Source organism: Phyllostomus hastatus, unplaced genomic scaffold (assembly GCF_019186645.2).
Source record: "Phyllostomus hastatus isolate PE091 unplaced genomic scaffold, TTU_PhHast_1.1 phas_scaffold_501, whole genome shotgun sequence".
Lineage (NCBI taxonomy): Eukaryota > Metazoa > Chordata > Mammalia > Chiroptera > Phyllostomidae > Phyllostomus > Phyllostomus hastatus.
The window spans coordinates 27,262,746-27,288,317 of record NW_025334033.1 but is presented as its reverse complement, the minus strand read 5'-3'; the positions used below and the strand labels follow the sequence as shown (position 1 = coordinate 27,288,317).

The window sequence follows — 25,572 nt, the reverse complement described above, 5'->3', positions numbered from 1 at the left end:
TACAGTGACATACTTAGGGTGGTCAAGCAAAGCCCTGAGAAAGTGGCATTTAAACTGAGACATACAGGAGGTGGAGTGAGCCAGCCTGTGAGACTGAGGGAGGGAACTGAAGGAGCTCGGTCAGCTGAGAACTTGGGGAGAGTCAATATCATCATGTGAGGTCAGAAAGGAAGGCAGGGGCCAGCTACAAAGCATGCTGGTAAGAAATGTGGATTTTACCTGGCTGGCATAGCTCAGTGGGTTGAGCGCGGGCTGTGAACCAAAGCATCACAGGTTCCATTCCCAGTCAGGGCACATGCCTGGGTTGCAGGCCACGGCCCCCAGCAACCGCACATTGATGTTTCTCTCTCTCTCTCTTTCTCCCTCCCTTCCCTCTCTAAAAATAAATAATAAAATCTTTTAAAAAATCTTTAAAAATGTGGATTTTACACGTAGGGCGATGGAGGGTCACAAAGTGTTTTAGGTAGGGGAGCTGAATGACGACTTAGATTTTTAAAACTGCAGAGAAGGGTTAAGGGAGGCTGTGATGAAAGCAGTGAGACTAGTTAGAAAGATTTTTCACTGGATAGGGAGAGTATTTGAGGGTGAGTTAGACCACGGTGGTGGAGGTAGAGATAGAGAGTGGATGGTAAGAACTGACAGGACTTGCTAATGGAGGGAGTGTGAGGGATAGTGAGAGGCCAAGAATAACTTCCATGTTTCAGGCTTTAGGTAAATGGTGGTGCTTTTAATGAGATAACAAAGACTTGAAGAAGATCAAGCTTGAAGTGGTGGGTGAGAATCAAGTTCAAAGAAGACATGCTAAGAGTGACTTACCTGTGAGATTTCAAAAGGCAGGTGTCAGGTAAGAAGTTAGATATATGAGTAAAGGGGAGGAGAGGTCTGGACTTGAGAAAGAAATATAGAGGCACAGTCCATGCATGGCATTTAAAACCGCAGCCATGAGTGCAATTACCCAAGGAGTTACTGTAGAGAGAAGGGGAAAGAGAAGTCAAGACCAATGCCTGAGAACACTTATAAATTATTTGTGCTATGGCAGGAGCAAATTAGAGTTGTCAGCAGCACTCTAGTGGCTTGACTAAGTGAACAAGAGTCAGCAAAGGAGTCTGAGAAGAGCAAACAGAGGTGAGAGGAAAATCAGGACAGTGGATGCGGAAATCAAAAGAGAACACCATTTCAAAGAGAGAGTGGTGAACTCTTTTTAAGGTTACTAGGGTGAAAAAAGAGCAATGTCCATTAGATCTGGAAAAAAGGAGGTCCTTTTGACCCTGACAGGTGCAGTTTTAAAGGGATGGCTGAGAAGATGCCAGACTGAACCAGAAGTATGAGAGGTAAAGAAGTGAAGACAGAATTTGGGGGGATAAACTGAATTTTGTTTTGATGGGGAACAGGAAGAAAAGGGTGGTGGTGAAAAGGGGAAAAGGCAATAAGCTGATGAGGAGATGGAAAAGCTGGTGATATAGAAAAGGACACAATTGAAGAAGTGAAATCATTAAGCAGGAAAGAATTAGGTCTAGCCCCAAGTCAGGGAACTGACCTTTGACAAAAGGAAGGATCCTCTGCTAGGACAGGATAAGTGGGGAGACTGGTTCCCATCTAGTCACTTAACGAAGGAGAGGATTGCCCTGGCTGGTGTGGCTCAGGGAGTTGAGCACTGGCCTGAGAAATGGAAGACCTCTGGTTCGATTCCAGGTCAGGGCACATACCTGGGTTGTGCACCAGGTTCCCAGTTTGGGGTGTGTGAAAGGCAACCGATTGATCGATGTTTCTCTCCCTGTTTCTCCCTCCCTTTCCCTCTCTTTAAAAAATAAAATGTTTAAAAAAAAAAACAAAGGACAGGATCTGATTGGGTCAGTCTGTCACCACACACCTCTGCATATTGGCGATAGGGGAGTGCCTCTGAAGCTCCTCACTTTCCTCACGCTCCCCCTCCCTGCACATGTCCCTGGCTAAGCACCAGCCCTGCCTATCAGCTCTGGCTGTAGAAACAGGCTAACTTTGCAGGTAGCACCTTATGTAGAAAGAATATTTTTCTCAAGAGGCATCTATGGGCATGATAGGCATTGAACATTTTCTGGATTCTTTTCCAGAATAATTCTATACATCAAATCTATTAAATTTTAAATGTAAACCATAAAGAAAAAGTTGATTAGACTACATTGAATAAACTTTGTTCATGAAAAGACATTAGGAGAATATAAAGACAAACCACCCTGGCTGGCGTAGCTCAGTGGATTGAGTGCGGGCTGAGAACCAAAGTGTCGCAGGCTCGATTCCCAGTCAGGGTACATGCCTGGGTTGCAGGCCATGACCCCCAGCAACCACATATTGATGTTTCTCTCTCTCTTTCTCCCTCCCTTTCCTCTCTAAAAATAAATAAATAAAATCTTTAAAAAAAGACAAACCACCTTACAAAAAAAGTTATTTGCAATACATACACCTGACAAATGCCTCTTTTAAATAATACATAAAGACCCCCTAAAAATCAAAACAAAAAAAGAGACACAACCCAATAGAATGATGGGCAAAGGACTTCAACAGGCACTTTACAAAAGGATTATCCAAATGTCCAATAAATATATAAAGACATGCTCAACCTTCTGCCTTTGGCTGCTCAATTCAGGATGCTCTGTTTCCAGACAGCTACATAACCAACTCTGTTTCATGTCTTTGCTCAAGTGGCACCTTCACAAGGAAGCCTACTCTGACTGCCTCATTCAAAAAATTCGACATCCCTCCGTCTCCCACACTCTGGATCTCTTATAACCTTTTCTACACCTCCTTTCTTTCACAGTACCTATCACTTCTGGCACACTATACAATTTCTGATTATGTCTCTTGCTTATTGCCTCTCTCTCCCCACTAGATTATAAAGACAGGGATCTTTAGTCTGGTCACTAAATTGTTTTGTTCACCTAGAACAGTACCTGGAACATAGAAAGCACTCAACAAATTATTTGTCAAATGAATGGTCAATTGGATGCATAAGGAAGACATTTGCTTTTTCATGTAACTTCTTTCTGATTATAAAATGTATGTTGCTTGTGGTCCCTCTGCCCCCCAAGGAGGCTGCCCTGAGGCCCCATTCCTCCTGACAACCAGGACAGGGTGAGGCCTTCCCCAGGATGGACCCTGGGCCCTGGGTGGTGGAGGGAATACAGTGACAGCCCTGCCCTGGGCTTACAGGGAGGTGGCATGCAGACACAGAAGCAGGTGCAGGGCCTGAGCAGGGAGGGCGTGTGAGGTGGTCCATGCAGAAGGCTGGCCTCGGTTGTGGGAGCAGCTCTGGGAGTGTCTCAGTGAACTGAGTGTCAGCCTGCGAAGCAAGGGGTTACCAGATCAATTTCCAGCCTAGGGCACATACCTGGGTTGCAGGCCAGGTCCCCAGTAGGAGGTGCTCAAGAGGCAAACACAAATTGATGTTTCTTTCCCTTTCTCCCTCCCTTCCCCCCTCTAAAAATAAATAAATAAAATCTTTAAATAAATAAATAAATAAACAAATAAATGTATGTTGTAGAAAATTTGGAACATGCCAAAAACTATGTAAAATAAAAGAATCCACCCAGCGATAAATGTTGTTAATATTTTAAAGCATTCTTTCCAGTCTTTGTTCATTAAGATTTGATTTTACATAGTTGCCATCATATTAAGGGAAACATTAGTAGCCTGCATCACTGGAAGGCTTTAGTGGGAGAGGCAATCAGATTGGGTAAGAAGGAAAGGAGGGTGGTATAAGAACACCTGATATAGATTCTAAGGGGATGGAGAGGAGAGCAACATGAGGCAGGACACCATCAGAAGAAAGCTTTTAAATCCTTTAGATGAAAAATAATAAGAGTCTGGATAAGGCAGTGATGGGGAGAATTCTGATGTAAATATCTGACAAACTGTAATAAAAGTCAGACCCAAGGTATTCGATAGTACTTATAGATGCATCTAGTCAAGTTTTATTTTAAACATTTCTTTTAAAAACTGACATTACTGTAATGTCAGAGAGAAGGGAATGCAATGGTCACTCTTGTTATCAATCAGATAGAGTAAAAATGGTACAAGCCTGTGGACATTATTTTAGCAATTTGTATCAAGGGCTTTAGAACTATGCATGCCATTTGACTTCATAATTCCATTCCTTGGAACAACATATTGAAAAAGTTTCATGTACAAAATGTCCAAGACAACATTATAATAACCAAAAGTAGCAACAGAAGGCATGAGTCACTTAAGCACTCTATAATATAATCTTTATGTAATGATATGAAGCCATTAAAATTTATATGTTAAAAGGATTTACAGGAACATGCAAATTGCTTAACATGTGTTCCATGGCAAACCCTAGTGCAATACTATTTTAGATTTAACTGTATCCACTAAAAAAGAGACACTAGAAAAAAATATTTAATGAGATCAACCAACAAATAGTTGTCTTTCTGTAGTAAGACTTAGATGATTTATCATTCATCCATTCTTTTTTTAAAAGATCTTATTTATTTATTTTTAGAGAGAGGAGAAGGGAGGGAGAAAGAGAGGGAGAGAAACATCAATACATGGTTACCTCTTGTACATCCCCAACCGGGGACTGGGCCTGCAACCCAGGCATGTGCCCTGACTGGGGATCGAACCAGCGACTTTTGGATTCACAGACCAGTGCTCAATCCACTGAACCACACCAGCCAGGGCATTCATCCATTCTTTTAAACAGCTTTTCTGGATTTCCTCATTTTCCCATGAGCATGCATTCCATTTAGAGTGGAAGCTACCATTTGAGACATGTGGATTTGAGCTCCAAAGACCAGTTTGAGCACAGTGGCGATACTCACCAGGGCTGACACCAGCAGGTGGGTTAGAAGAACTACCAGAAGGGTGTACCAATTTTTCTTCTCACAGCCATCAAAAAATACAATGCCCCAGAACATGTGCAGCAATATGATAACCAGCGTCATGAAAGCTGAAAGACAGTCACCCATTAGTGCCTAGTTATATGAACAGCCGATGCCAAAGCCCACTGAACACCTGGTCATGACACGTAGGCCCTTGGGGTAGACCACACCACTGTGAGGGCTTACTGACAGGTGGAAGCAGGACCACGCGACACACATTCGCTCCAACGTTAACTCAGAAAGCAACACTTCTGAACAAGGGGTCAGCTCTGCAGGAGCTTCTCTAGACTGTGAACCTGTTAAAAAGACAACTTGAATCTGGCTTTCAAGGAGTTCCTCTGAGGAATGACGCAATATGTGATATCTAATCAGCTCTTTCTAAATTAGCCTTCTGTACTCATTAAGAGAGACTTTCCTCAATTAAAAGGAGTATCTTCACTTTAAACAAGTCTTTTCACTGAAGTGAAATTTCTCCTTGGATTTTTTTTTAAAAGGCCAAAGGAAGAATACTAAACATTACAATAATTACTGAAGATTCTTGTTTAGCAACTGAAATTGAATTTGATTAGTACACACAGCCTTTCCTGTGGAATATTGTGTGTGTCCTGGATAACATTCTTCCATTTAACATGATCAAGATCCACATATTCTGAAAGCTTTAACATAAAAAAATAAAGACATACAGATTTTCCTTTTTCAGCCATTTAACAAGATACCATTAACACCTACCAGTCTGGCAAAAATTTAAGTCTGATGATTCTCTTTCACACTGCTGGCAGGAAAGCAATCTAGCATTACCTACTAAAGTTAAAATCTGTATTCTCTATTTCACTCTGGCAATTCTGCAGGTAAAGCTATGCTCTGAAGCAGTTGGAATCAATAGAGGGTTAGCACCTGAGAACTTGTTAGAAATGCAAATTCTTGAGACCCAACCCAGACTTACAGAAGGAGGTGCAATGAGCCCAGGAACCCATTTACACAGCCCTCTGGTTGATTCTGATGCAGTCAAGTTTAAGAACTGCTGCCCTGGAGAAACTCCCACATATTTTCATGAGGAGGTACACATGTGAGTATTTACATCAGCACTATTTGCAGCAACAAAAAATGTCCATCATTACCAGAATACACAAACTGTAGTGTATCCACACATGGAATACTATATGATCTGCAGTATAAATGATCTCAGGCATATAATGCTGAGTGGAAGAAAAAAGCACCTTGTGAAAAAATGACTATTACTTCACTTATGCAAAGTCAAAAACACACAAAACAAGATTAAAAAGATAAAACTCTTGTGGATGGAGAAAAGTCATTCCATCTCATGACAGCATGCCACCATTTCTGTAAATGATGGTGAATGCTTTAACTAAAGTAGAAGGGGGATTTTTTTTTAAACTCTGGGACAATGGCAGACTAAACTAAAATGATGCATTTTAATCCCAGTGATGATCCTAGAAAGGGAAGCTGTCCTAAGACGCTTCATCTGTCTGGTGACATGACGGTGAAGAGTTGAGACCACTGAAGACACTCAGGAGTTAAGTTTATATCAGAAAAGACCAGGGTAGAAACTATAATCTACACAGGCACAGATGCCCACACTCTAAGGTTTTTCTAAAACCTAGATGTCAATTAAATGTCAAGAGAAAGTAATGACACCACAAATATGTCATCTGTCTGTCAGCTTACATTTTCTGTGCGTTACCACAAAAGGAACACTGAAAACAGCCAATCGTGCTCCTGTGGTCAGGTCCCGGAGCTCGACTACTTGGGAAATGCTCTAACCTAGGGGAGGATCCTCAAGATATCATTAGCCCTGACCTTTCTTTCAAATTCTAAGTCCGTATTTGTTTGCAAGGCCCTTTCCTGCTTAAACAAACAAACAAACAAACAAACAAAAAAACCTTTGATGGGTTGACCCTGTCTCCAAAGTCAAGTCTATGTCTACGCCCATCTATGCCAGGCACTGTTCCAGGTACTGGGGGTATCGTGGTGCACAAAACACCATCTCATGGAATTCTGCCCCATCTTTTCAGTTTACTGTCTTCTCAGCACAATATCTAACAGGGACCTCCTGGATAATTACTGACACACTGTAATTTCTACTTGACTGCTTATTTATTCAGCTTGCACTATCCTCTGGCTGGCTTCCATGGTCATTTTAAGTCTCTATACTATTATAACATGTTACTTGGAATACTGGGATTTTATTGTTTATTCTCTCCACAACTGGTTAGAGGTCCAACAGAAACCAGGACCTGGATATCTAAACTATTCTGCCACAAACATATATATAGCTAGAGCTACAAACATACCATTCTGATACTCCTCTCCAGTAAATGGAATTAACTCCAATTAGAAATAGGGTATTATCTTTTAATTACAAAAACTTTCTCATTTCATGTTCCTAAATAGAAAATTATAAAAGTCCTTCAGTGACTCTAACACTAAAATTTGTTTTGGTCTAATGCCCTTAAAAGTAGAAAAAACTTCCCTAAATTAACCATAAGATTATCAAAATTAGTTTATAATCCAGATTAATGAAAGGAGTTTCCATAATTTGTAATGTTTTAAAACACTAAACAGAAAGCTGAACAATTCTAGTAAGTACGGTATAAGTGAAATTGCGCTGTCAAGTTCAATGATGGACTTCCTCTTCTAATAATCTTTTAAATCAAATTCTCTTGGTATAGAATGTTTCAATTTAACCCATTCCTAAGCAAAATGTTTCAGTGTTATCTTTAAGAGGCTACATTTAACTATTTGGTTCTTTTATCCTTCCTGAATGTACCCCAAATGCTCTAGCCCAGGTTCATAAATATCCTCATTTTCACATCTGTCCCTCTCTCCCTCATTCCTGATACCTACACTTTTCTGTCCTTGCAAAGGCAATAGCCTAGGACAGCAGCTAATTCTAATACAGGGTCCTGCCAGCACAGAGACTGCTATCTTCTGATTTCCCCTGACTCTGGGGTATCCCTAACTGTGCCAGAGAGAGCCAAGGGCTGCTGCTGGGTGGTGGCAGCAACACACAGCATGTGATTAACAATGGGCTTCTGGCTTTCTTTTTTTTTTTTTTTCCAAGTAAGAGAAGGGTCTAGATGTCAGGGTTTTGTGAAGTGAGAGACTCTTCTCCATCCCTCTTGACTGCAGAAACTCTCTGGATTCTTGAGCAATCTGTAATGACCTAGCTCAAGTAGAAGTCAGGCCACAGAACTAAATGTTTCTGAAAATGCCTTTCCTGTAATAGGGGTTTAACTTTAAACTTTTGCTTTAAAAAATGTAAGAGAATTCTGTGACCTAGTTTATTGTAATACAGGTATACATATATTACTAATCAAATAACATTCTCCAAGATTAAAAAGAGACATTTTAAAAATCATCTCACATTACATAGCCATAAGAAAGGCACAGTACTCTAAGGCATTAAGGCACAGTACTTAATACGAACCAGATCATAAAGAACATGTCCTGAAAGCAATTTGAGTGATTACAGGTGTTTAAGTAGCATCTACCATTTTATATTTATGAAAATGCCCTCAAAGTATGTTTATGAGCCAAAAGGACTGCCAAGGATGTAATTTTATGTTTAAGGTCCTTCTAGAAAATGTTGAAGAACAAAGAAATTCTCTCCTCAATAATGAGCTCAACAGTGTGGAGTCGGTGGGAAGGCCCTTAGAGGCTGTAGATCTAATCCCCTATGCGATAAAAAAGTAGATCCCACAGGGTCCACTTCAAATACTTCCATTTTAGGAGTTTACTTCATTCAAACAGTCACTGTAGGAAAATCCATTCTCATTCTAAACCCAAATCTGCCTTCTGACTCAGTGATTCTCAGCTGGGGTAATTTGCCCCCAGAGGCCATTAGTCAATGTCTGTGGACATTTGTGGTTGCCACAGCTGGGGGTGGGGTGCCCCCGGCATACAGTTCACAGAAGTCAGGGGCACTGCTGAGCATCCTACCACACACAAGACGACCCCCTGCAATGAAGAGTTATCTGATCCCAACAGTGCTGAGAAAGCTTAGGATCCTTGTTGATCCGACGAAGGTTCTTTGAATAATCACAAGTCAACTTTTTCCCCCGTAAGTAACACAGTAAAAAATACTCGCAACACTGTATCAGTCAGCTGTTGTCACAAAAATGCTACATAATAAGCCACGCCAAAACTCAGTGGCTTGAGTTGCCACTGGGAGTGGGGCTCTGTGGTGGTGCTCACAGGAACCTGGGGTATGTATAAATCCCTAATGGGGGACCCACCTTCTGGCAGCAGACAGTGAGCGTGGGCTCTCAGAATGTCATCTCTTTGTATTAATGTTTCACTGAGTTCTTGAAAATTAACTAGGAACTTTCCAGGTTTACCTCAGGTCTGGAATAGTTTCAGCCCCTGCAGGTTTTACTTTCTTTAAATGTTTCTTCCAAACTAGCTCCCAAGCCATCTATTCCTGCTGTCATATATAAATCAAAAGCAAGCCTACAAGAACTTGGGTGGAGATTTAAATAGAAGTTGGAGATAAGATTTGTTGTTGAGTTGAATGTGAATTTTGAGAAAAAGAAAATAATTAGAAATGACTCCAGTTCTTAACCTGAGCCATAGTAAGGATGAAAGTGTGTCAGCTCAGATGAGGAAGTGCTGTCCCACTGTCTTCTGTCCTCCAGAGTTTCTGATGAGCAGTCAGCAGGATTTCAAGTCATTGTTCTACTGAAGTAAGAGAAAGTCCTCCTAGAGATGAAAAAGCAGTCTACTATGGGGACTTGAACCTCAAGGGACTTTAATCTCAAGATTGATATCCAAGTAAACCTTTGTAAATCAAAATATTTAAGTAAATCTTTGGTGAAAAACTTTAGGATAATGAAAAAGGTGAAAAAGATCTATCCTTTAAATTAAACCTCAAGGTTGATTAATTTCCTAAAAGAACCATAAAGATTTCCAAACATTTATGTATATAATAAGGAAAGTCTAGTTCTGGGAAATCTGGCTAAACCCCATTTCAGGAATTGTGTTGGAAAACCTCAGAGTGCACCAATAAAATATGTTACAGTGTTACAATTTCCCCAGACTGTGCGATGCAGCAGCGCTAATGCTAACATCCTGATTTCCTGTAGCAGAGCTACGGAAATAGAAAAGTGAGCTGGTGCAAGTGGGCACCATGGTGAAGAGTGTCCTTGATGGGCATGAAGCAAGTCAGTAAATGCCAGGAGTCACAACAGCCGTGGAGCTGCACAGAAGCAAGCTGAGGTTGCTAAGGAAGGCCAGACTGATCAATGAAGTTGAAAACAGGGTGGGTTGTTTTCCCCTTTCAGATTATTATGCTGTATAGATTTGTAGCCTAAGAGCAATAGACTATACCAGATAGCTTAGGCGTGCAGCAGGCTATACCATCTAGGTTTGTGTAAGTGCACTCTGATATTCACATAAGGACAGAATTGCCCAGTGAGACATTTCTCAGCACATATTCCCTGGGCATGACTTCATTCATCCATTAAGTCTCTACTCAAACAGTGCTTCTTCCATAAGCTGTGCCTAGCCTTCATTTTTTAAAATAAGTATCAGTCCATCTAGAAACAAAATTTTCCACAAGGTGCTATGGATACTGCAAGACAAGACAGATGGTCCTCAGGATCTGGTTGGAGAGAAAGACCTAAACAAATCACTATACAGTTGACCAATTACTACAGCTGTAGTAAGTACAAAGAACTACAATACCATCTGAGCATGGGTTACAGCTTGTCTTCTGTGTACTCAAGGTTCTTCCTCATCACAGTATTTATCACACTTCATTATAATTAGCTGTTGTCTTATTCCCTACTATGAGTGGAAGGTACAGACATTTACTGAGATGTTTTTCCACGGCTTGGCATAACTCCTACAGAATAAAAACGCTTAACAATTATTTGAGATGAGTGATTAAATGATCAAATGGACTCATTAAAACTACTAAATTAATGAACCAGAATAAGACTTGAACTTAGGATTCCAAACCCTACAGTTTTGCCTCTGTTTAGCATTATCAAGTAATGGTAATGATTCTACTATAAGCTAATGCTAGTCTACTATACAATGACAAATAAAACAGAGTTAACTTAGATATGTTATCTATAAACTATACCTATCTATACCATGAAAACCCACATACATACAGCTATCATATAGTATATATCTTATACTAACATAGATATACTAATTAATAACCCCTATATTCCTTACTTATTTTATTACTTAGGCAGTTATAATGGAATATGTTAAAATGACATATAAACTTAATAGATTTAACTGAAAAATTAAAAATGAGCTCATACCTAAAAATGGTAACAATAGCAATTACAAATAACAAAAATACATACAAATAATGGGTTATTTTTAAATGCAAAAAAAAGTAATTTCTTGAATGTAGAATTCAAAGTGTATGCTCCAAAGAACAACATTACAACAAATAAGAGACTCCTGCACACGGAGAAGCAACCGCTGTTCTTTCACTTTGTAGGTGTGCATTCCCAGCATGGCCAGCCTGCCTCCCTGACTTCACTAGACAGTAAATACCTTATTTTCTGTAAATTTCCCTGTGAATTTACAGAAATTACAAATACAATCCTCAAACTGCTGGCCTATGTTTCTTTTACTTTCTTTCCAAAGAATCATTAAAGCTGGTTTTAGGAAAACAACCTAGCTCACCAAGGTGGATTAGCACCATCTAGTGAAAGAAGCAGAAAAATAAGTTCCACTAGGAGAATGCCACTTCAAAACCAAAAGGAAGTGGCTGATGTAAGCAGTATAACAGGCAAATTTAAGAATATATAGAGATCTGTACTGCTAAAACCCCCTCGGATTATGTTTTGTTCATTTATATTGGACTCTAACAGACTTTAGCTATTAATATTACATTTGTTCTAAAAACCTGACAGTACTATAATCATTTTTTAAAAATTCTAAGTATGGAATACTTAAAAAGAAGATAATTTTCTATGTTGGAAGCACCACTAAGTAAGCATGACCCCTTAATACACTGTCCCATTCTCTAACTTACAGCCAGATGTAAAGGGCTTTTGCCTTGCCTTTATCCTACAGACCTTGGGCAGCCATTACCCAGTCGTGCAGGGGAGAGTAGTTTGGAGGCTGTGTATGGGATGGACACACAAGGAAAGCGTGTTGAGGAAAGACTAACCGGTTGGGGGTGGAAGGTAATCATCGATACAAGAAATGCTAAAGCCAGAACTGAAACTGTGAAAAGTGTCCAGTGGGTTTAGGGATCACTACAATGTGCAGAATGTCTCTATACTTCTGCAGCAATATTCTTTAAAATTTCGCCATACCTCCTTATATCTTTTCTATTATTAAACTATACTGAAATGCTTAATCACTTTTTAGGATCTTATTTTCCCTACTAAAGGCTAACTTCCTTGAGGATAGAAATTACTTCAGTATAGAAGTTAAATAAATAATTATTTAATTTTAAGAATATGTGAATGAGGTCACTTATTTCAAATGATATAACTTGTGTAGATAACAAATCATACAGTGGGATTTTTAAAAATTACTTTCAAAAGGTTCTTCTTGTAAAATTAAGGAAAAATCATATGTTAATTATGCACATTACCAACTCTCAAAGTGTGATCACTTTAAAAAAGAATATAGTGTGATTATTTTTAAATATTCAAAAGCAGGAAAATTAAATATTAATTTTCTTTCAGATACATACAGGAAGGTAAAACTTTCATGCTTTATTGGGTTGGCCAAAAAGTCCATATGTTTTTTTCCATAAAATAAAAGACATATTTTTTATTTTCACCAATAACATTATTGATTTGGATATTTTGAGCATGTTGGCTATCTCCCACGATTGACTTCTAGTAGGTAGAGGCCAGGGGTGAGGCTAAACATCCTCCAATGCAGAAGATAGCCCCACAGCAAAGAATTATTTGGCCAAAATGTCAGTAGTACCAAGAAAATTCGCAAACCTCATTCAATCAGTCACAGCACCTTCTCCATACACTGCAGAAATCCTTTTTTGCATTGCAGTTGCATTTTTACCTTTCTTGAAATAATAAAGCATAATATGCCAAAAAATCTTGCATATTTTCTTCCATCTTTAATATTAAAATGGTTCCACAAAAATTTCCAATTTTGATAAATTTTTTAAAATGCACCCTGATATGACAGCTGTCACAATACAATTTAACAAAATTGTTTCAAATGAAGGTAAAGAAACTAAGCACTACTAGAGCCATCGTTCAGAAAAAACTAAACAAACATTCTGGCCAACCCAATACCTTCAAAACAAACATGTATACATGTTAGAACCCTAACTTTCAAACCTGATTAACCTAGGGAATTAATAACCCAAAAGCAGGACAATGGTTACCAGTGAGGGAGGAGTAATGAGGAACAAAGGACTCTAAGATCTTGCTAATGTTCTAGTTTTTAAGGAACAGGGAAAATGAGTTATTATTCTTTAAATGATACACAGATATTTAATTATATATTTTTTGATATATTACATTACTACACATTAAACAAGAGCCATTTTTTCCCTCTCAATTTCAAGATTAAATTATACTGCCTATCCCAAAAAGGGGCCAAGGCAACAAATTAATTAAAGATGAGAGCTGACTTCCAGTCAACATGGAGGTGTAGGCAGACATGGCTTGCCTGTGTTCGCACAACCTCATCAAAATCACAACTAAAACATACAACAATTATCACTGGTTCCTGTCAGAAATTGAATTGAATAGAAGGCTGACAACTATGGAATTAAAGAAACCCCATCCATCCAGGGGTACAGACATGGAATGGGCTGGTCCCAAACCCACATGCGGTGAATAAAAATTCAGGAGGGATGTCTCAGGAGTGAGGAGTCTCAGACTTACACCAGGCCCACCCCAGGCCCACCCCCCAGCCCAAGTTCCAGTGCCAGAAAGAGAGGTCCCCACAACTTCTGGCTAAAAAAAACAGCAGGGATTAAGTTAGTAGAAGAATCTGCTGGAGCCTTAAGCAGTTCCTCTTAAAGGACCCACACAGAGACTCACCTGCTTGGACTTATTCCCTCGGAGCTCCAGCACCAGGGTAGCAGCTGGAAAGGAACCAGTGGCATACAGAGAGAAACTGCAGAGGCCACTGGCCCTTTTCTAAACCCTCCCCCAACACAGCCACAGAACCAGCAAGCTGGTGCCATATCTGAGACTCCATCAACCTGGCTAACACAGTTGGACCAGCCTTGCAGATCCCCAGAGACTCCACCCCACCCAACGTAAGAGCCCACCCAACCCCCTTTTCCAGATGAACGGCTGGTCTTGGCTCATACTACACAACTTCTTAAACCCTTTCAGATAAGCAACAGCTGGCCTCAGGGAGCCCAAGGCCTGGCACTAGCAGCAGCCAGCCTTGATTCACAATTTGGCTTCTCCTAGGAATCCTCAAGCCCAGTACAAGTAGCAGCCATCTCAGATTGCTTTATAGCTCAGGCAGGGTGACCCCAAGCAAAATATAGGTTGGGGCTGACCCTGGCCTGCACCACCCTCAAAAACCCAAGGCCAGTGCACCCAGCTATAGACCAGGCTGGAGCACCACCATGCTGCCCCTGCACAAATGATTCTTCACGGAGGGCGGAGGTTGTGGTCAGTGGTCATGGCCAGTCCTTGCAGCTGACTGGTCTGGGTAAATCCCTCCCGTTGATCTGCCAATAGCTACCAATGCTCAACTACAAGAGAAGGGTACACTAAGCCTACACAAAGGGTATACCTCAAGTACTCAGCTTGGGTGATAGGGGAGGCTGTGACACTGGACCCTATAGGACACCTACTACATTAGGCCACATTATCAAGACAGAGAATCAAAGCAGCTCTACTTAATACATAGACAAACATAGAGAGGCTTCCAAAACAAAGAGACAATGAAACATGACGCAAATGAAAGAACAGATCAAAGCTCCAGAAAAAGAGCTAATTAAACAAAATGGAGATAAGCAATTTATCAGATGCAGAGTTCAAAATACTTGTTATAAGGATGCTCAAGGAACTTAGGAAAAAAGATTCAGTCAGAAGCGAAGGACACACTAATTGAAGTGAAGAACAATTAACAGGGAAACAGTAGAGTGGGTGAAGCTGAGAATCAAATCAATGATTTGGAACATAAGGAAGCAAAAACAACCAATCAGAACAACAAGAAGAAAACCCCCCCCCCCCACCCCCAATGATGACAATATAAGCAGCCTCCAAAACAACTTCAAGAGAGTTCAACATTCACATCACAGGGGTGCCAGAAAGAGAAGAGAAAGAACAAGGAATTGGAAATCTATTTGAAAAAAAGAGTGAAAGAAAACTTCCCTAATTTGGTGAAGGAAATAGATATGCAAGTCCAGGAAGCGCAGAGAGTCCCAAACAAGACGGATTCAAGGAGGCCCACTCCAAGACCTCATAATTGAAATACCAGAAGTTAAAGATAAAAAGAGGATCTTAAAAGCAGCAAGAGAAAAGTAGATAGTTACCTACAGGGAGTTCCCATTAGACTCAGCTGATTTCTCAAAAGAAGCTTTGTAAGCTAGAGGGGATTGGCAAGAAATATTCAGTCATGGAAAGTAGGGACCTACAGCCAATATTGCTCTACCCAGCAAGGCTATCATTTAGAATGGAAGGGCAGATAAAGAGCTTCCCAGACAAGAAAAACTAAAGGAGTTCATCAACACCAAACCATTATATGAAATGTTCAAAGGACTTATTTAAGAAAAAGAAGATCAAAACTATGAATAAAATGGCAAAAACACGTATCTATCAACAATTGCATCTAAAAACCAAACTAAGCAAATAAGAAGAACAGAGACAGAATCATGGCTATGGAGAGCATTTTGATGGTTACCAGATAGGAGTGGTGTGTGGGGGAATGGGTGAAGAGTTGAGGGAATTAAGAAATGCAAACAGGTAGTTATAGAATAGCCAAGGGGATGTAAAGTACAGTATAGGAAATGGAGTAGCCAAAGAACCTATATGCATGACCCATGAACATGAACAAATGTAAGGGGATTGCCTGAGGGAGTGCAGATTACTGGGTGGAGAAAGGCAAAGGAGGAAAATTCAGGACGACTGTAATAGCATAATCAATAAAATATCATTTAAAAAAGATTAGGGCTTATATTAAGATAAATATAAACTAATAAAAACAAAAAAGAGCATATATCCTATAAAAATTCACTTGTACTATATCAACTATACAGCAACATTAATATAATAAAATAAAAATAAACTTTATACAGCTAAATTCCACTCTAAAATTCTAAAATATTTTAACCAAACTTTTTATTTTCCTATGTCCTTTACCTTGTGATGTCTAACAGTATTTTGCCTTTACAAAGTATAACATAAATTTCTATTCACTTGAATTCCTAAGCCAGGCAACTCCAATAGGAAATGATCATTTAGACCAGAAGCCTGAACATTCACAGCTACCAGGTACCTACCTGAATTCAGGAAGAACTGTGGCGAGTCTCCATGAATCCCCACTGTGCCTGGTCCCAAGGAGTCAGACAGGGTATTTACAAAGGAAAATACTCCACTCATGATTCCAAAGCCCAGGCCAGACACTAAAGAGACATAAAACACTGTTAAACCCTTTCATGCCATGATCTGTCTTCAAATAAAACTTCCAAGGACCAGGGAATACTATTTTGTTGAAGGGGAAGAGGGTGCGTGTGCCATTGGAAAAACAGTGGAAAGCGGCCTCAGCAACAGCCAATGCTTGGTTAAATGATGAATTGAGTGAGAAGGGGGTAAAGAGGAAAGGAAATAAATAATAAAATGTAGCACAGAGAAAAGAAAAAGGAGAGAAAAAACATCTAGCAGGCACAGAAGCAACAGGTGAAGTAGAGAAGTACACGATGCTGAAGCTGTGGCTTTTGACACACTTAGTTTATGACAACAGAGCCTGCAGAATTCAGTTTGAAGGCTTGGACCTGGGAGCCACACTTGAAGGGTGACTGTAAGGAGTGATCCCTGGGCCAAAGTGGGTGATCCAACTTACAGACCCAGATCCAGTCTTTAAAACACAATTCTAAATGAGACTATGCAGAGGTATTAACTATAGTAATACACAGAGTCCTCCTAGTAAAACCAAAGTCCTGGTAACCACTCAGAGAAGGTAGCAGAAACCTTACCTAGAAATTGTTAATTAACTAGAGTCTTAAAAACCTAACTTTCAATCCTAGCTAATATTTAATGGACACACACCTGTGATCACTTCCCTTTACCTAAGGGCCTGAAAAGCTATAAAAACAAACAATGTACACCAACAGACCAAGACACTAATAAAATACTGTATCTACAAAGATATGAAAGATAAAAATGGCTTTTATGCCAAATTTAATTTTTTTTCCTGAGGATGCCATGCAGTTCTAACTTACCATAGGCCAGCAATCGCATAGAAGGTGGTGGCTCATCTGGGTTTACAATCTTCAAACCCTCATTGGCTTTTCTAAAATAAACCACACAGATAACTTTTTAAAAAGAAAAAGTAGTATATCAGGAAAATACACAAGATACTTCAAAGTCCAGATACTTACTGAGGCATTTGACAAGGTTATACTCTAAATGTAAAATGTGATTAAACAAAAATACAGCAAATTTTCAATCATCTAAAACAAACCATAATTTCCAATCTACTTTTGCCTTTTATCTTTTACATAAAAGAGAAAAATAAGAAAAATATAAATAAACAAGCGATCAGGAAAAAGGCAATACTTCTGACTACTTTTTGAGCTATATACTTCATTCAATATCCTGTGGCATCTACCATCATGAATTTTTCCCTATTCCCAAGAAAATACATCTTCACTCCCACTGTGTTGGTATTTTGTTTTGTCTTCCACCTGGACTGTACTTATTTTGCCACCCTCCCTTCTAGCTTTCACGCTACAGAACCTCAATTGTACTTAACCTTCAAAGTCTAGCTCTGGAACCAGTTTCTCAAAGAAACCACCTTTCCCAATGATTGGTAATCACTATTTCTCATTTCTCTTACATCCTACAATACTGATGAACTCCTACATGGGCATTTAATCATATGGTCATCTATTTTACATATTTGTTTCATATCCCCCTACCCCAAACAGGCTTTAGGGGAAAATAAAATGCTACCCTCAAGCCCTGACCAGTATGACTCAGTTGGTTGAACATCATCTCACAAAGCAAAAGGTCACCTGTTCAATTCCTGGTCAGGGCACATGCCTGGGTTGTGGTTTAGGTCTCTGGTTGGGGCATGTACGAGAGGCAACCAATTCATGTTTCTCTCTCATATCAATGTTTATCTCCCTCTCTCTCTTCTTCCCTTTCCCTCTCTCTAAAAATAAATGAATAGGACAGCAACATGCAAAAAAAAAAAAAAAAAAGAAACTCAACCACCAACTTACACCATACACAAAAATGAACTCAAGATGGATAAAAGACTTAAATATAAGTCATGACACCATAAAAGTCCTAGAGCAGAACATAGGCAGGAAAATCTCAGATATTCTATGTTTTCATTATTATGTCCCCTAGAGCAAAGGACATAAAGGAAAGGATAAACAAATAGGACTACATCAAAAGAAAAAGCTTCTGTACAGCTAAAGAAAATATCAGCAAAGTGAAAAGAGAACCAACCATATGGGAAAACATTTGCAAATGATACCTCGGACAAGGGTTTGATTTCCAAAATATATAAAGAACTCACATGAATACACTCCAGGAAGACAGACAATCCAACTAAAAAATGGGAAAAAGACCTGAAGAGACACTTTTCCAAGGAGGACATGCAAAGGGCCCAGAGACATATGAAAGGATGCTCAGCATCACTAGCCATCTGAGAGATGCAAATTAAAACCACAATGAGATGCCACACCACACTGGTCAGAATAGTCATCATAAACAAATCAACAAACAACAAGTGCTGGTGAGGTTGTGGAGAAAAGGGAACCCTGGTATATTGTTGGTGGGAATGCAGGCTGGTGCAGCCACTGTGGAAAACAGTATGGAATTTCCTCAAAAAACTAAAATGGAATTGCCTTTTGATCTGGCAATTCCACTGCTGGGGTTATACCCTAAGAATCCTGAATCACCAATTCAAAAGAATCTATTTATAATAGCCAAGTGCTGGAAACAACCTAAGTGCCCATCACTAAGTGAGTGGATCAAAAAACTACAGAACATTCACACAATGGAATGCTTCGCAGCAGAAAGAAAGGAACTCCTACCCTTCACAATAGCATGGATGGAACTGGAGAGCATTATGCTAAATGAAATAAGCCAGGCAGTGAAAGACAAAAACTATGATCTCACCTATAAGTGGAACCTAATCAACAAAATAAGCAAGCAAAATATAACCAGAGACAGTGAAATAAAGAACAAACTGACAGTAACTAGAGGGGAGGGGATAGGGGATAATGGGAAAAAGAAGGGGTAGGGCCGTCAAGAAACATGCATAAAGGACCCAAGGACAAAGCCAAAGCGGGGAGGATTGAGGGTGGGAGGTGAGGGTGGGGGAGTGGTGGTGGGAAAATAGAGACAACTGTACTTGAAAAATATAAATAAATAAATAAATGAAATAAAAATAAATGAATAAATCTTAAAAAAAGAAAATGCTACCCTCAGAAAAGAAGCTAAATGAATACCCAAACGAAGGATTACAATACTGTTAAATAAGAAGTGATCCTCAGAGTGGTCACATCTGTGCTTCTGTTGTGGACAACACGGATGTGTTTGGAATGCAAGGTGTGGCTGGTTGGTTCCACTACTGTCACTGTTACTAACCCTTGTTGGCTAGAAACCTGCAACAAGGATCCTGACTCAAAGGATATTTAAATTACATCGACTCTAAACATAAGTATTATTAAATTAAAGGTAATGCAGAGTTCAACAAAAATAGTAATAAGTAGAACAAAAAAGGTCTTTTATTTTTCTAGACTCAAAAGAAACAATTGGCCATTTCAGTGTTCTCCATTTGGCAGGGTCGTTTGGTCATGGACACAAGCAAATGACTGTTAACTTCTTTCTCTGGAGCAGTAACCACCTAAAATGTCGAATTTTCCTAAAAAGTAAATTCACCTGTCACTGGAATGTTGTTAAACGCTAATTAGAGCTTAGAAACATAGATAGTAGTAATAACCTCTATCGACAAACGAATATAATGATGTAACAGAATCAATAAATTTTGTAGGATTTCTGTTTTATATAAATTGTTCAGTAATGAATAAATGCTTTTTGCTATTTGGTATAGCAAAGTACTGCTATAACAAATACATTAAATATATAAACTCCAAAGTTAATAAAGTTCCTCATTCTATATTACAAGTTTGTGGGAGGAAAGGTCTATGGCACTAACAGTTCTCTATGTCGAAGTCAGAAAGTGAAAAGTACACACCACCATCAGCTTCCGTGTACCTGATGGACAGAAAACACACCTGACGACATAAGAGACAGTGTTCTTAATATGACCACTGTACTGAAGTGGAAAATTCTTTGTTTTCATTCATTCTAGTTTCCAAGAACTAAAAAGAAAAAGCCCAAGTTTTTTACATGCAATCTTTGAAAAACTACTGGTAAATCATTCTATCTTTCCCATTTGTTCTGATTCTTTTTTGCATGTGTGTGTAAAAGAGGTACAGTACTAAGAAATGTACATATAAATTAAATACAGCATTCTAGAAATTTTTTAAATTACTTATGCCTTTTAACCATTCTTTTTTTTTTCTTAAATCCTCACCCAAGGATATGTTCATTGATTTCAGACAGAGAGGGAGAGGGTGAGGGAGAGACAGAGAGAGACAGAGATGGGGAGAGAAGAGAGAGAGAGAGAGAGAAACATCAATAGACTGCCTCCCACACATGCCGACTGGGGATCAAACCCGCAACCTAGGTATGTGCCCTGACCAGGAATCGAACCTGCAACCTTTCAGTGTATGGGACCAAGCTCCAACCAGCTGAGCCACCTGGCCAGGACTAAAATTACTTATGCCTTCTAAGAAATTATAGCAGTGATTATCTTAACTCTTTCAATAAATGGCAGATATTCTAAAATTACCAAATATATATAGTATTAGCATTACAAAACAAAATTGAAAACTGCAAAAGCTTCAATCCAAGCAAAAAAAAATTCTAATGTATGTTTTAGGCAATGTACATACAGGATCATAACTTGGATTTTTAAAAAAGAAATTAAGGTAGAAAGGGCTGTCACCTGTGGCTACAATCCAATTTCTCACAGTGCAACTCTTTGTAAGGCTGAAAGTTACATTTTGCTCATTCAAGATGAAGTACTATTCTCAAGGCCTGATCCAAAAAAGAAATTTATATTAAACTGCAATGATAAATATTTTGATTCCAGTCAATATATGTAAAAAAATACTGGTGCAAACTCTCCATATTTTCATCTTGGCATCAAATTCAGATAGCAAAAATTTTATTGAGGCAGTACTTTAAATTTAAATGTTCAAAATGTACTTTGGCAGTGAAATACTTAAAATATTGATTAAACCAGTGCCTATATTTGAATGTAGCATAGCATGAGAGGAACTTAAATGTATCTACATAAATGTTAGCCATGAATACAGAATTCCAATTTTCAAATTTGTTTTAACACATAACTACATAGCATCCAACATTTCTAAAATCTACTAGAAAGATATTGTACAATATTCCATAGGCTTGTTAAAGGTGCATTTTGCAAAGGCAACCAAAGGCACCTGTTAATACAGGTTTATACTAATATCTTTTTGCAAATCTCCAAAGGCCCTTTGGGAGCAGTAAACATGGTTTTCCAGAAAGCCGAACAGGTTTCTCTGAACTTGCTGGCACGAGAGCCTGCAGACTGATGGCTGTAATTCCTTCAGCGTGTGGCCCTGTTCCCTCACTGCCCTCAGTAAAACGTCAACCAATGTCCAGTGTGTAGCCCTCTGGAGCCACCGAGTAGTGCCAATAAAGAGTTATATTTCAGATGGGAACGGTGAAGAAACAAGCAGATACCTGTTCAGCCGCTCTAGGAAAATCAGGTTTTAGAACCTAAAGTCCTAAAGGCTTACTAAATCCATGTCCTAAACTGTGAAAATCTGTTCAAACTTTTGCTTCAATATTAGAACCATCATATGTGAAAATGCCAGCATGAGCCAAAGATGTTGCTGACAGGAAAACCCAGTGCAACCTCAGGCTGAGTTCTTAAAGAGTGCAGCACCCAGGCAAGGATGGGAAGGGCCACTGTCCTCTGCACTGCTGCGACCACAGCCGAGAACTCCGCTGGGTCCCGAGCACTGGTAAACTCCAGGCACCGACAAAACGCACGTGGCTATTGACATAAAAAACAGAGACTAGAAGACGTTTGGAAGCCATAGACATGTCTTTCGAGGGCCAGGCGAAGAAATGAAGAATGTTTAGCTGTGGAGGAGACAAGATGACTACCATGTGACAAAGACTTCATTTGACTGTGTGGTTCTTGAGTGGGGCAGAGGTCAGGAGAAGGGAGATTTTGATTATCTTAATAATATTCTACAGTAAAATTTAATTTTGGAATGGTAGTAACTGCTGCATACCAGATGAATGTCCATCTGTTAAGGATATTGTGTTCCCATGGAAACTTATATTTTATCTTTGATATTTGTTGGTTGCTTTTTAGTATTTCTAAGGACTAATGAAAATTTCATTTTTAAACCTTTTCTAAGATATACCTTTTGCTTGTAAGCAATGGCTTAATGGTTTTCAATTTGAATTTAAATTGCTTCATTATTAAATTTCAATACCTGTTATTAAAAGCAGTAAGTAAAAAATGTTGAAAGCCTAGCATATCAGCAAGAACAAATTACCAGAAGTTATTATAAGAGACACTGTTGAGGTTCTATCTTGGTTACATTCACAAAATTCATGGAGTGTTTGAACTATCTCATTTGCTGAAATGTTAAGAGATAGCACATTTATCATTCTAAGTGTTACTACATAATCAAAGCCAATCTCATGACTGCCTGAAAGAAAATATGTTTCTAAGTTCAAGCTGTGTTTCAAATCAGTGGTTTCACGTGAGGTCCTCATGAATCCCAGATGACCTACTTTCTGGCCTAACATTCCCTAAAGGGAACTCATTTGCACTGTTTTTTTTTAAAAATGTGTTTTTCTATTACAGCTATGAAATCACATTAAATATCACAAAATGAACACCTATTTTCCCTAATACAATCAAAATAATGGTAGGTATAATCTCTTTAAGTATTCTTTATTTTAGTAGGTGGCAAAGGGAAGCTGATGTAAATTCTAAGGTGGAACTTTTTTTGTTGTTTCTATATTTCTCTAGCTTTTTTTGCTTCATGGCACTTACTAACTTCTAACATATAATGTACTTTCTTATTCATCCTTTTTTGTCTGTTTCTTTCCACTAAAATATAACTTCCATGAGGTCAGAAACTGTCTTTTAATCATGATGTATTCCCAGTCCCTAGAATGATGACTGGCATTGGGTAAATTCTCAAAGAGTATTTCTGAATGAGTGAATGAAGGAAGGAATATCCACAAGCCAAACTACTCAGTATTTTCAGGTTGGAAATGTTCTAATCCCTTGGCTTCAAACTATGAAGGAAGGCATGGACCCTTAAGTACCCCATTACATTGTTTCAAATTATTAAATCATAATTCAAATTAACTGGAGAAAAGGTCAACAAATATTTAACTTACTTTAAAAGTTTATAATATGCAAACCGAAACATCTCTTGGATAAGGACTGAGATTAACACTCCAAAGATCAGCAGATACTTCTGTATTGATTCATCTTTGTTTTCAGTAATGGTTCTTGCCATGAACCAGACAAGGGAGGAAAGCAGTAGAGATACCAACCAGAAGAAAGCTCTGAAAATTAGTGGGAGAAAAGTCACAAGTAAACGTAAGTACAGGATTACTTTTTTTAAAGTATTTGTAAAGTGATGCTCTGGATCCACTGTTCTTAATCAGTGTTGAATTTTCCCTGGTGAGATGAACATGCAATCCAGAAGGAATCTGGGATTTTTCCTAACAATCACTCTTTTCAGTGACCCTATTATTTAACTATCTGCAGACTATCTGCCAAGGACTGTCTGGTTGAAAACTTTATTTGATACTCTTCCTAATTAATGCTTTGCTCATTAACGTGCCAATATAAGTGTCTTTTCCAGAAAAAAAAATGTCTACATCTCTACCAACAGAGTGGTATAAAATCCAGAGGTTGAAAACCTGCACTCTGATCTAGAGCAGTTTTCCAAGCCTGGGTTTTACAACACTCTTGTGGATTTTGATGATTATAACAAGTTTTAACAAGTAATAACCTTTTGCCCAAATCTCTAATGCTTTTTAAATGATAGTGTGATGCAGCACTTTCAATACAGTTGTGACAGGTGAAGAAACTCAGAAAAGGTGAACATCACTGGCCTACCAGGGCTGTTTCTTCAGGTGCCAAGTGAGAATCAAGGGTGTAGGGGTACGTGGGAAGCCTCAGTAAGAGCTGCCAGGCAGAGGAAAACTGGGATTATGACCATATTCACCACCAGAGTTCGGTATTTACCAAGCTCCTGAAAAGAGACTGACATGTGCTTCTGTGTGTACAGGTTTCCACTCTTTGGCTGCACAACTGAATCACTTGGGGAGTTAAGAAAAAAAAAAATTCCACAGCCTGAATCCCACCCCCTAGGCATTCCGATTTAGTTGATCTGGGGTATTGTTGGGCATCCATATGTTTTAAAGCACCGATGCGCAGGCGCTATGGCTCTTAACCCCTGTGGGATTACAGAAGCCTGTAAGAACCTAGTTCTTAATGTGGGAACCCTGTGTCCAGAAAAATAAAACATGCATATTTGAACTTATCCACATTTTTTCATACAGTTTAAGTGACTTCACAACTCACTATAACTCACCCACGGACCCTACGCAAAAACTCAGGAGCCAAGTATCAGGGCTTTCTGAGACCCCACAGTGTGAGCTCCTTCCCCAGAGCCCGGTTTCTGGGGTCGTGGATCTCTAATTCTTTCCCCGCTGACCCTTGGAGGCGGGCGAGGAGTCCCAGAGGAGCGGGGTCTCGGATCTCCTCATCTCAACCTTTCTCCCCTCCAGAACCCAACATAGTCCAGCAGTTTGGTAGGGACGCCGGGGGTCGCCAGTACCCCCCGGGGAGAGGGGAGTCCTGGGTCCGGGTTTCCCAGTGCAACCGCCTCACCCGACGATGAGGAAGATGATGCGCAACGGCTCGGTGGCGATGGTGACGACGTAGAGGGCCAGCGCAGGCCCGAAGGCAATGAAGGCACAGCCGAAGAACACAGCTGCCGTCATGGCGACCGCTAAAGCTGGCCCCGGGGCTTGGCAGCGACGTTAGGTGCTGTGGAGCGCCGGGCGCAAGCGGAACTTGGCGCGGGGTGGGGCACGGGCGTGGCGTGGCGTGCGAGGGCGTGGCTGGGCGTGGCTGGGCGTGGTGAGGGCGAGGGCGAGGGTGAGACGGGTCTCTGGGGAGGGGCGGGGCTCCAGGGAGGTGGGTGATGCACTGCGGAGGGGGTGGGGCGTGGGCCTCACGCTCGCTGTCAGTCCTATCCAGCTTCTTGGGACCCGGCCCAGCAAAGCTGCGGTTTTTGGATCCGGCGGCTGAGTTAACTGGCGACTTTAGTGCCGGAGTCAAAGCGTCCGCGTTTACGTGGTACTACAGGAACACGTAATCAGGCCGTCGGTGCCGGCTGCCATTTGCTAAG

General features: G+C 39.8%; 1 protein-coding gene across 8 annotated transcripts in view; it reads right to left on the bottom strand.

The window, feature by feature from the left end:
- Positions 1 to 25,233, bottom strand: part of APH1B (aph-1 homolog B, gamma-secretase subunit) — a 73,972-nt gene extending 48,739 nt beyond the window's left edge. For 3 of the 8 annotated variants that reach the window (XM_045822033.1, XM_045822032.1, XM_045822031.1), the window contains exons 1-5: positions 25,050 to 25,233; positions 23,543 to 23,713; positions 17,260 to 17,330; positions 16,321 to 16,443; positions 4,818 to 4,945 (exon numbers count right to left, since the gene is read on the bottom strand). In XM_045822033.1, coding sequence (XP_045677989.1) covers positions 4,818 to 4,945; positions 16,321 to 16,443; positions 17,260 to 17,330; positions 23,543 to 23,713; positions 25,050 to 25,162 — 606 coding nt within the window. In that variant the 5' untranslated portion in view covers positions 25,163 to 25,233. Of the gene's footprint in view, positions 1 to 4,817; positions 4,946 to 16,320; positions 16,444 to 17,259; positions 17,331 to 23,542; positions 23,714 to 24,272; positions 24,342 to 24,750; positions 25,023 to 25,049 lie in introns of those variants that run through there. The other 5 variants (XM_045822038.1, XM_045822037.1, XM_045822035.1 and 2 more) reach the window with 4 other exon arrangements.
- Positions 25,234 to 25,572: the final 339 nt, after the last annotated feature.